Consider the following 12831-nt stretch of genomic DNA (forward strand, 5'->3'; position numbering starts at 1 on the left):
CTTGCAAAGTTGGACACATATCTAATTAAGTCTAGTTGATTTTTACCTTCAAAATACATTTGAAATCCATTTACTCTTAATTCTACTGTCACTATTAAGTCAAATCACTGAAATTTTCACCTGGACTATCACACAATGGCTTTCTAAACCAGTCTTCCTGTTTCTTCTCTAATTCCTGTCCAAACCTTTCCCATCCAAGTAATTAAAACAAACAAAAATTAGATCAAATCACTTTTCTGCTTAAAACCTTTTAGAGGCTGCTCACTGTACTTGGGAGAAATTCTGTACAATGGCTTCAATTTCTTGAATCTCATTTTATGTTCATTCTGCCCCATGCACATTAGTTTTCTTTTCTTCACAAAGGCCAAACTTCCTTTATTAATGGTCCCCATCCATATAATTTTCTCCATCACTGGAATGGGATCTATTTTACCACTCTTCCACTGGCTGATACCCACTCAATTTTCAGACTTCCTCTGAAATGGTACTTCCTTAGATAGGTATCCCATCACCACCAGTTTCAGTAGATTATCCTCCCACTTCTCTCAGGCATGTGATTGGCCTTTCTTAGTTTCAAACAACCTTTTAGTATTAATGTTATTGTTTCCTTTTAGAAGATAACAGGAGATGTCAGTAGACCAGTTGATGGTTCTATCTTCCAAAGAAAAGGAAGGTGTTAGAATGTTGCTTATTACTAATAATTAGAACTATTTAGCCTTCAGACCATATATGACAAATAAAAACAGCAGTGTTCAAATTTACAAAAATCTCAGGAAATTACATGCCTCCTAAACACTCCAATTTATGATCTAAAATAGAAGTGAGCGGGAGATCCTACACAGGAGGGCCTACTGTGTACTACCTATGCAGTCCTAAATTTAGAGGGATAACAGTAAGAACAAAACAAACACAAAGAAAGAACCTGTTTCCCTCCATGACTGCAATTCTTCAGCTTGGAAGTCCTTTGAAATCGGCTGGGAAGCTTTAAAAAATTCTAATATCCAGATCATGCCCCAGACTAATTAAATGAGATTCTGTGAGGGTGGGACACAAGCATTAATAGCTTTTTAATGTTCCCTGGATGATTCCAATGTGCTGCCAAAGTGCAAAATACTGCTCTAAGGGTTTTTTCTAGATCAGTGGTCAGAAATACAGCGTCACATCTGGGAACCTGGTAGAAACTCAAATTCTAGAGCCCCACCCCAGATCTACTAAATCAGCAACTGAGAAGGTAGAGCCTAAGAATCTGTGATTTAAACAAGCCATCTAGGTGATTCTAATGCATGCTAATGCTTGATAAACTACTGCTCTATATATTCAATAAGCAGTGCCCTGTTGAATAAATCTCAGGAATTAATCTTACTGGATTTTTCAAATGGCATAACTTTTTGCCTATAAGGATTTTTTAAGTTAGGGACAAGTTACTTAAATGATTTTTAACAAGTGAGTTAGAACAGGTAATTAAAAGTGGAAAAAAGTGCAAAGTAGTTATTTGATTATTATTTCCTTTCGAAAAGGATCAATGTTTTAATTTTAAGTTCTTATAGTAGTATTGCAAATTGAAGATTAGGATCGTATCACAGTGGAAGAGAGGCTCAGGCACTGCGATCAAATAATTAGACTTGACAAATAATGCCATTTTAGCGTTTGAATACTAGATTTTTAAAGAGTCCACAGAGTCCTACAATACTCAAGGGCTACAATAAAGCCTCTTTCATGCCCAATGTTACTTTCTACTCACTATGCTTTAAGGCACCAGATACTCTAATGATTAGTCAACCAGGTCAAATGCTTAAATTATAATTGGCCCATACGGATCATTTAATAAATATTAGCTATTATTATAATCGGTGAGAGGGCCAAAAGCAATCTAAAACATGCCTAGCGGGGGGTGGGATAGCATTAGGAGATATACCTAATGTAAATGACGAGTTAATGGGTGCAGCACACCAACATGGCACATGCATACATATGTAACAAACCTGCACACTGTGCACATGTACCCTAGAAAGTATAATAAAAAAACAACAAAAAACATGCCTAGCTTGCATTTCTAAGGCTGTCCAACATAATGCTTCGCCCTCAAAAATGTAACTAGTTCTTATCTGATTATTACCAAAATAAATGAGAACAAGTGATCTCTTACCTGTGGCAAATGTAACAAGATCTGTCTTTGTGAACTGGACACCCAGTACCGCCTCCAATTCCATATACATATTGATTGCTTTTGGAAGAGTTTTCAGCAAAATAAATGCCAGCTCCAAACATGCCACCTATGTACGCATGCCTTTCATCAAAGCCTTTGTGGATAATTGCATTCACAAAAGGAGACCCTGAAACACATATAGATGGGTAACAACAATTTAAAATTTATCTTAGAAGAAAAAGTAAAAAACTAGTTTCTTAGAAATTGAATTCTTAAATATACAGCCTCACAATAATAAAACCAAAACGAAAAAGGGTAACAAGTTAACTGTCAGCCAGCTTACTATTTTAGAATAAAGAACTGCTAACATCAACTAATGTTTCTAATAGAGTGCTAGTTCATGTGCTAAAATAAGGACACAGATTGAACTAGAAAAACAGATTACTTGAAATATCAATGTAAGAGTTACCAAATGCCAGACTGCAAATCCATAAAAATCCAACACCAAGAGCCTCATAATTCACTTTAGATAGCAAAGCTAAATGCAATTAGGTCTTAGAATGATGCCTATGCCTGTGTGGTTTGTTTTTAGATATCAAGTGGCCCAAGTAGACTTTCACATTCTTTTTTTTTTTTTTTTTTTGAGATGGAGTCTCACCCTGTGGCCCAGGCTGGAGTGTAGTGGCATGATCTTGGCTCACTGCAACCTCTGCCTCCCGGGTTCAAGCAATTCTTCTGTCTCAGCTTCCTGAGTAGGTGGGACTATAGGTGCACACCACCACACCTGGCTAATTTTTGTATTTTTAATAGAGACGGGGTTTCAACATACTGGTCAGGCTGGTCTCAAACTCTTGACCTCAGGTGATCCACCCACCTTGACCTCCCAAAGTGCTGGGATTACAGGCGTGAGTCACCGTGCCTGGCCCCACTTTCACATTCTTATTCTCTTTCTTAAACCTCTTCTCTTCTATCCTTCCACTTTTGCCTTTCATCAATTGCGATACAAGGTTCTATCTGCAAATGTGGTGCTTTCCCTCACCCCCTGCATATTGACTTCCCTTTCGGATGGAAAAAGTCAAGAAACCACAGCTAATTCATTTAAGATCATGTTCTCTGTCCACAGAGAGACAGTAAAATATACTGAATTCTACTTTACAGAAATACAGATGAATAGAATCACTTTTTGAATTAACTTGGGAAAACCAAAATTATTTATATTACAAATTAGAAAAACCACATTATAACCATCACGTTAACAGATAATAAATATGCTCTGTGTCAAGAGATTATGATAATTATTTAGGGTTTTGGAATAAGGAGTGCAACATGTTTAGATACTGCACATGAATCCATTCTGTTATAGCCTTTCTCCCAGGGTATTATGAAATTTACTGTGTTTTAAAGAACTTTATAGGTCTCTAAATTTTTTCTGCAATCAAGAACAAATGAAGAAATAGACTGGAACTACTATGGGTAATGTACTTGAAGGCCTCACAAATACTACATTAATATATTTAACTTTGCTAAAATTTGAAAGACTAACCAACACCTGCCAGCTTATAATACAAAAAAGTAGAAAATTCCAAGAAGAAGAAGTAATTGTGCTTTCAATTTAATTCTATGGTTTCAATTCTACAGTCATTAGAAACCTCTACAGGTTCAATAACAATGGCTGTTGTCAAATTGTGTGGGTTTGATACTTAGAATCAAAATCAGAATAGGATGTATATCTTCTTCTGAGGTGATTCCCAGGTCTTATTTTTAATTCAATCAACTAGTTAAAAGTAAAATACAAAATTTCTTAGAGTGACCATAAGCAAAATTTACTATTTAAAGAAAAAAGGAAAAGATAGTCAACACTCTCATTTCTATTTTTTGTTGTGGTAATCTTATTTAAAAACAATCCATTATAAAATACACAAATTCAAAAGAAGTTGAAAACATAAATGTAAAAGTTACAGAAATACTAGGTTTATTATAAAAGAATGACATAAAGAATATACAGGCTTATTATTATTTCATATCTGAACAAAAAAAACTATCCTAATGTGGAGAACAGTGGCAGAGTCGGTAGGGAGGAATCTTACCATGAAATAGCATTCGTTCATTGGCATGGTTGTGGTTTTCTTCAGAAACTTCTTTTCTCCGGTGAGTATATCTTTCCCATAGTTTCTTGTTACAAACCTTCTGAATCTATAAAAAATAAACCAGAAAAACCAAATCTTTAAGTATTACTTACTGACTTCTTCATCTAAACCAAAGATGGGCCATACATTTAGCTAGAAGGTAGGCAAAACTTTTCTCTGAAATATAAAATGTGTTATTCTAATCAACTAAAAATACTTTGTCCCAACCATAAAGTTGGAAGTATAGCTACATTTTGAAGATTAAAAAAATTCAAAGAAAAGAAAGGCCATATGTGAAGCTCAGGAATACTGTTAATTTATTAAAACACTTCCAGTCTCATTAACTTAAAACTACTACAAAAACACCTCCAAATCAGACATGCCGAGTTTTTTCTGTATTAAGTACTAGAAATTTTGAGTATCCTTTTTCCCCCAATGTATCTGTCTCAGAGTGCCATATTAATCTGTTTAAAATTAAGAATATTTGAAATAGTGTCCCCCAGCCCCCAACACACACACAATTACTCCCTCGACCTTCTAATTCTGAAAATTTTTGTCTGCAAAAGATTTTAAGGTGGATGTTAGTCTCATTAGGAGTATTTCTAGGAAAAAAATTCACAATACTAGCGTCGTTTCTTAGCTGTGCTTGAAGGTGCTACAGCCCCCTGCTGGTTCCTAGAGCACACCTGGAAGCTGATGGTGTTAGTCTTGGCTCAAATAACGCAAAATATTACCACAGATGTAATCAAGGACCATAACTGTCACAAATAGATCTCATTTATGCATTAAAAAGGAACAACAACAAAACCCTGTTTCATCACTGAAAAAATTTTCATTAAACACTGCATGAAAATACCTTTGTTAGAGGAAGAAAACAGTGTTATCTTTCTCAAATCCAACTACTTTAGAAATCAAACACACAATCTGTCTCCTGTTCTCACTCCTAACAAAACTCCACACATTTTGTTAACGCTTGTAGACAAAGCGGACTTGACTGAAATGTACCTGTAGTAGGCAGGTATTTCTCTGATTAAATATTATACTCATAGTATGTTATGAAACAGTAATACAATACAGCTGAAAGATTTGATACTGTTCAGAGTTTAACATTTGTGTATTAGAAAGGCATTTGCCACATTTTCATTCTAACTTTATGTCTTATTTTTACAATTATTAGGAATATACTGCATCAATGTAGTTAATACAAATTCATTATGCATGAAGTATGGTGTGCAGTTTTGATTACTATAGTTCAAGAAAAACATAATGTTGAAAAAGTTCCTAAGAAGAGTAACTGAAATCAGTAAGACAGGACAGTCACCAAATGACTCAAAACATTTTAAACATATATATTTTTTGGAAAAGATGAAGACAGTACTATTAAAATTTATAAAAAGGTAATATATTTGGGGACTTTCAGAAACCTGTAGTCAATCAGGATAAAAAAACAAGCATTGTATGACTATAAAGATGGTATCTGCCACAAAAAAAATTCAGCTTTGTTACAGTAGAGTACTTTAACAGTACTTTATATAAAGTCTTGAACCTATAGTATTTAGCATTACCCCAAGATAAAGCATAACCCATACACTTGAATACGTTCAACAAGAATTGAATTATTATCAGTTATTAAAAATAGCACAGGGATTTGGAGAATATTAACCTTCCAAGGGTATCTTCTTCCCCAAAATAGTCTCTGATGCCAAGTCAAGAACTTACCAGGCTAGACAGATTATATTCTTATGAAAGTTACTTATGGCTTCAGGCTTTGAAAACTATGGTCTCAGAAAACTTTACTTTCACTAATTTATTACCTTGAGAATATTATATCTGTTGAAGATTCCACCTGCATGACCTCCATCTCTGTGCTCTCGAACTGTACTTTGCATCTGTCAGAAAAATGGTTTGAAACATATGTGCATTAGCATTTGTGTATTTTCTGATTTGGGGAACATGGTTCTTGACTCATCTGATTCTACTTTTGAGAATACAAAACAGGTTGTAATATTTTTGTTATTCAAAGAATATGAGGGCTGGGCATGGTGCCCCACTTTGGGAGGCCGAGGCAGGTGGACTGCCTGAGTTCAGGAGTTTGAGACCAGCCTAGGCAACACAGCGAAACCCTGTCTCTACTAAAAATACAAAAACAAAAACAAACACAAAAACAAAGAATATGAGTCTTATAAATTCATGAGTAATATTTTCTAGAGACAGTTATTAATCAGCTTGAAAACAGCATTTATAGGTGAAAATTATATAATGCAAACTAAAGGAAGAAGAAGAAACAAGAGCATACAAAGTGAACTAAATATATAAGGCCAACCTACTATTGAAGGTATATGAACATACCTCTTCCTCCACAGACTGAAACTCTTTATCATCAGGAGACAGATCTATGAGAATTGTTCCACTACCAGAGGTGTTCAAAGTTAAATATGGGTTAAGACCTATGAAACAAAATTTGAAAGTAGAAAAATAAATTGCCAATAAACAATGAACATCAAAACCAAAAATAACTACCTAATTTTTCTGATGCTTACTACCAATTTTTTTTTTTAAACTTTTTTTTGAGATGGAGTTTCGCTCTTATTGCCCAGGCTAGGCTGGTGCAATCTTGGCTCACCACAACCTCCGCCTCCTGGGTTCAAGTGATTTTCTTGCCTTAGCCTCCTGAGTAGCTGAGATTACAGGCATTCGCCACCACAACTGGATAATTTTGTATTTTTAGTAGAGATGGAGTTTCTCCATGTTGGTCAGGCTGGTCTTGAACTCTCGACCTGAGGTGATCCGCCCACCTCAGCCTCCCAAAGTGCTGGGATTTACAGGTGTGAGCCACGGTACCCGGCTGCTTACTATCAATTTTAAAAAACGTTTTATATTGTGATAATTTAGATATTTTCTAAGGCTGAAAATACAGAGTTCCTATGTCCCCTTCACCCACTTTCCCCTAATGTTACCATTTTATATAACCACAGCACATTTGTCAAAACTTATTAACTAGGCCAGGCGTGGTGGCTCACGCCTGTAATCCCAGCACTTTGGGAGGCCGAGGCGGGCGGATCACAAGGTCAGGAGATCGAGACCATCCTGGCTAACATGGTGAAACCCCGTCTCTACTAAAAAAAATACAAAAAATTAGCCGGGCGTGGTGGTGGGCACCTGTAGTCCCAGCTACTCAGGAGGCTGAGGCAGGAGAATGGTGTGAACCCGGGAGGCAGAGCTTGCAGTGAGCTGAGATCCAGCCACTGCACTCCAGTCTGGGCGACAGAGCAAGACTCCATCTCAAAAAAAACAAAAAAACAAAAAAACAAACACTTATTAACTAAATTATTGACGTCATTTTTTCACTAGTTTTCCCCATTAATGTCCTTTTTTTTGTTCTAGGATCAAAACCAGTACACACATCACAATGCATTTAGACTACTACTTTTTGACCTGACAAGTTATAAAGGGTTTTGTGGAAATATTTCAGAAAATCTTTCTCTTCTTTATCTCCTATTCTTAATGAGTTTGTAACACATTTTCTTCTTCAAATTACTTTCTTTACTAACTATGCAGTCTTTTCAACATTTAATCTTTCTTCTTTGTAAATATGAGGAAGAATTATGACAGAAACTTGCATAGCCTTAGGTAATTTTAAATCACCCCAGAATGAGAAATTCATAATTTACCACCTATTGAATGTGTATTCTGTCCCGTAATATATTGTTTATCTCAGCAATGAATTTATGGTGTTTTCCAAAGGTCAATGATCAAGATAATCATATCTATTTTTGTATCTTTACTCTTATAAAAGTTTTTTAAATGGAATTTTAAACAGAATTTTCTAATTCCTTTGGTGTATTTGTAGCACAACTCTCTCCTTTAATCTCTACAACAATATCTCCAACACTGCTGTTTTCCCATGCAGGGGCCAAATCCCTTACTGCTGGGTTAGTGCATGGAACTCTGCCTCTGGAGACGAAGAGCACTATTCTGATTCTAAGCTATGGTCTGAAGAACAGGACTACTACCAACATGCCAATGCTAATAAACACTTACAGAAGTGGCTGAATTGCAATAATCTTTATGGATTATGAAGAGCATATGGAGAGTATTTTATAGAATAAAGACTGTGACAAATGCTTGACTGAGGCATCTGCAACATATACAAGATGTTTATCAATACTGAAAGATCAGTATGGTACTAGTCATCTATTGACTTGATGCACGGAATAATAGGTAAGGCTGTTAAGATAAGTCAGCATGATAAGAGTGTTAGAAAATCATCATAGGCAGCTACCAGTTCCACTTTGCAAATCAGATGTAAGTATGGAATCCCTGTTGGTTGACTAACATCAGATTGGGGGAACAAAAAAGAATCTTGGCTTTGAATGAACATAAGGAAGATGGTAATTTTATGTAGGAAAGTGACCCTGATATGCTAGATCAGACACAGCATTTTGTCTCATGACGTTTCTCCTTATCCAAGTGGAGCTGGATGTATCAGAGTGACTACAGGACCAGAGGTGGCATGCAAGTACCTCTGCCATTTGGAGGCAACGTATCCATTTCTGTCATTGAGCCTTTCAGCTTTTCAGTGCAGTTCTAATAGCTGTGATATGTTTAATATACAAATACTGCCTGTTTTCCTTTTCTACCCTGCCTCTTTCCTAAAAGACTCTCGTTATCCTGGTACTCCAATGTATTTTTTATTATACCAGATCAGTATTATTCCAGTAGAGTCACAACGATGGTCTACAACTGAGGGTTCTAGTTCCTCATTTTTAGTGCTAATTATATTGTATACTAATATTTCAGGAAATCATGGATTTTTCCTCCTCTTTATCTTATAAAAATTTGTCCTCTATACTAGAAACAGCCAAGACCATATTGCATTTTAAATATCTTATCCTAGTTCCTATCAGGCAGTAAAATACATCTACCTTCAACTGAGCTTATTCTAAAATATCAGTTTAAAGTATTCCTTAGCTTGAATCATCTATGTTTTTAGAGGTGCTCTTATTTCTTCAGCGGTGGACCCCATCCTGGCTAGCATACATTCTTTCCTGAAATTACCTTCATTTTTACTGATGGAGGTTTCTCTTTAACCCCAAATGTATGGCCAGGATGTTCAATTATTGAATATTATTGACCCCAGGATAAATCACTCCCTCAGTTGAACAATAAAGTTACATGTGGTTTTGATGCTTAAAACAATTCACCTTTTTATACACAGACCTGGTATAAAGTGTTAACATCTGCTGAATAAATGCAATTTGCATTTTCCTTAAGCACCAACATTAAGGAGAAATAAAATTATTATTCAACTTTGTTTTGTTCAATTTCCTCAGTTGCAACATTATTGCTTTCAAGTATTTTCATCCCAAGCTCTTACAAATTTATCTATGTAAGAGATTTAGTATAGTACTTTGTGGGTTAGCCTGAACACTTAGTTATTATCTATTATATTACCATAAGAAATGAGATACCTAAGTTTTGGACCTTTAAAATAATAAAATTTTAGAGCTAGAACAACTTCAGAAAATAATCTCAACTAACTTCCTTATTTTCAGGAGCTAAAACAATTCCCAAATTTCTGAATGGTCCAGAAGTTTTACTTAGGTTCACATTGTTAACAGCAAGCAGCAGCTCAGTAAGTTTAAGTTAGTAGCACAGCTAAGACTTGATCCCAGTTTCCTGAATCCTAAATTAGTATTCTTCCTATTAAACAGATTCTTTCACATATATTTTTAAATTATAACTTAGTACACTGAGGGTTGCCTTTAAGCAAACTGTTAAATTGACAACAGCAATTATTACAATAAAATACCTTGTTGTCCGGAGATAAGTCTCTCAACTCCTTTAATTAGTTTGTGCCTATGTCCGTAAGCATTGATTCCAATCTCCTTCAGCTCCTTGTGCCCCATCTCAACTAATACATCCAAAGTGATCTTACAAAAGAGGAGGAAACTACTTAGAATGCTTACTTATTTGGCGGACATTCATATATTGGTGTTTTCATAATATATAAGATTCACACATTTACTCCAGATTATTTTAAACATTTCAAAAAATATTATTTCCATTTAGCATAAGAACCTGAGCAGAACTAAAATGCGAAACAAAAACGCACTTTCAAATTAACCACATTCAAGTATTCTATTTTATCTTTTCCATAATACTTTTCTACCATCACTCTACATCCAACCCTATTTATACAATGTCTTTCAATGGTTCCTTCTGAGTCTGGACTATGCCAAAAGGTACTTGTGCATCACTGTTCAAAGTAACCCTTTTATCTTTAATACAGTAATACACTATAGCTTCATGAAATTGAAGCCATTCTTAAAAATCCTGTTTTACTTACACACGTTCCATGAAGCATTCCCCGATGAGCCTAGGTCACAGTAATCTTTTCCTTCTTCAAATTTCTGTTTTTTTTAATTTGTTTTTTGAGACAGAGTTTCACTCTTGTTGCCAAGGCTGGAGTGCAAAAGTGCAATCTCAGCTCACTGCAACCTCTGCCTCCCGGGTTCAAGCGATTCTCCTGTCTCAGCCTCCCAAGCAGCTGGGATTACAGGCGCCTACCACCATGCCCGGCTAATTTTTTGTATTTTTAGTAGGGACAGGGTTTCATTATGTTGGCCAGGCTGGTCTTAAACTCCTGAACTCAGGCGATCCACCCGTCTCAGTCTCCCAAAATGCTGGGATTATAGGCATGAACCACCGTGCCCAGCTCCCTTCTACAAATTTCTAAAATCTATGGTAAAACTTGAATTTTCATATGTTCTTTTTTTTTTTTTTTGAGACAGAGTCTCGCTCTGTCACCCAGGCTGGAGTGCAGTGGTGTGATCTTGGCTCACTGCAACCTCCTCCTCCTGGGTTCAAGCAATTCTTTGCCTCAGCCTCCTGAGTAGGTGGGATTATAGGCACCTGCCACCGTGCCTGGCTAATTTTTTTGTATTTTTAGTAGAGACGGGGGTTTCACCATCTTGGCCAGGCTGGTCTTGAACTCCTGACCTTGTGATCCACCCACCTCAGCCTCCCAAAGTGCTGGGATTACAGGCATTAGCCACTGCGCCCGGCCATATGTTCTTATTCCACTTCCATAACCACACTGAAAGTCCCTTAGAGTGCAAATCTACAGTAACATTATTTTCTGAACAACAACAAAAATCAGTAAATGTATTCTGACAGAGTACTTTAAACTGAGACTGCTTAGAAAAGCCCAGATATGGCTGGCATATTCATATATCTTCCCATAGCAGCTAGAAAAGTGTTAGGCTTAAAAGAGATAACTGAATAGACAGTGCTCAAGGATAACTTACTTCAAGAACTGAATAAGCTAAACTTCCCATTCAAGAAAGCTATTTTACCATTACTACATGAGTCAATTGTGTGCTAGTGAACTAAATGGAAGTTCCAAGGTCAAGCCAAATTAGAAGGCTGACTGATGTCTTTTCTTAAAAATCATTCTCCCCCAATAGCTTACATGGTTCAGCTCATTTCAAGTATGTTCCAAACTTTCCTTGAGTTTCCATAAACCACTAATCCAAACAATATGATTCATCTACTCACCTGTTCTCTCTCAAATATATCCATTAGGTGCTCAAGTCCAAGATTCCTTACGAATTGAGTTATGCTAAAATCTACTCCTGGAACTGGGAAATAAAAAAATCCAAAACAAATGGAATTTCACATCAGAATAATGTATTTCATTCATCACTATAACAATAAAGTCTTGTAATGTTACTATATATGAAGAAAATAATTATTTTTCAAAAACAAATATTAATAGCCACTTAAGATACAATACTGAACAAGAGAAAGCTATAAAATTTCAATATTAGAAATAAGTTAATCAATGGGGCAGTCTCAGTACTCTCATTTTTATTTTAAACTTTGTTTTTAATTGCATCTGTATTTTTAAAACCAGTTTTCCTATCTTTCAGGATGTAAGCTACTTCACAAAAAAGTTTATAAAAACAAGCTCCACATTGTTGCATAAGGTGAGATGAATTTTAACAGAAAAAGTTTACATCTAAAAAGTAGATTAAGGGCTGGAGATGGTGGCTCACGCCTACAATCCCAGTACTTTGGGAGGCGTGGCGGGTGGATCACCTGAGTTCAGGAGTTCAAGACCAGTCTGGCCAAAATGGTGAAATCCCTCTCTACTAAAACTACAAAAATTAGCCGGGCGTGGTGGTGGGTGCCTGCAATTTCAGCTACTCGGGAGGCTGAGGCAGGCACATTGCTTGAACCCTTGAGGCAGAGGCCGCAGTGAGCCGAGATCGTACCACTGCACTCCAGCCTGGGCGACAAAAGCAAAACTCCATCTCAAAAATAAATACATACATACATACATAAATAAAGAGTAGGTTAGTAGCACAAGACTCTTCAACTCTCAACTTGGAAGGAAGAAAGCAACACAAGGCTAAACCTTTTTAAGGCTATGTTAACTAATTTGATACTAATACCTTGTATTTAAGGTTAAAAATGACTTTTTAGTATCCCAAATGTCAAATATGGGGCTACAATACCAGTTAGAAAGTTATTTTTGTAGAATGTCTCACCCTC

General features: G+C 36.0%; 1 protein-coding gene across 2 annotated transcripts in view; it reads right to left on the minus strand.

The window, feature by feature from the left end:
- Positions 1–12831, minus strand: part of TNKS2 (tankyrase, TRF1-interacting ankyrin-related ADP-ribose polymerase 2) — a 77897-nt gene that overhangs the window by 5385 nt on the left and 59681 nt on the right. For both annotated transcript variants that reach the window (XM_011995895.1, XM_011995904.1), the window contains exons 20-25: positions 11833–11915; positions 10085–10205; positions 6622–6719; positions 6087–6161; positions 4234–4339; positions 2147–2333 (exon numbers count right to left, since the gene is read on the minus strand). In XM_011995895.1, the coding sequence (XP_011851285.1) occupies positions 2147–2333; positions 4234–4339; positions 6087–6161; positions 6622–6719; positions 10085–10205; positions 11833–11915 (670 nt within the window). The remainder of the gene's footprint in view (positions 1–2146; positions 2334–4233; positions 4340–6086; positions 6162–6621; positions 6720–10084; positions 10206–11832; positions 11916–12831) is intronic.

Source organism: Mandrillus leucophaeus, unplaced genomic scaffold, assembly GCF_000951045.1.
Source record: "Mandrillus leucophaeus isolate KB7577 unplaced genomic scaffold, Mleu.le_1.0 Scaffold1133, whole genome shotgun sequence".
In the NCBI taxonomy this organism is placed as follows: domain Eukaryota; kingdom Metazoa; phylum Chordata; class Mammalia; order Primates; family Cercopithecidae; genus Mandrillus; species Mandrillus leucophaeus.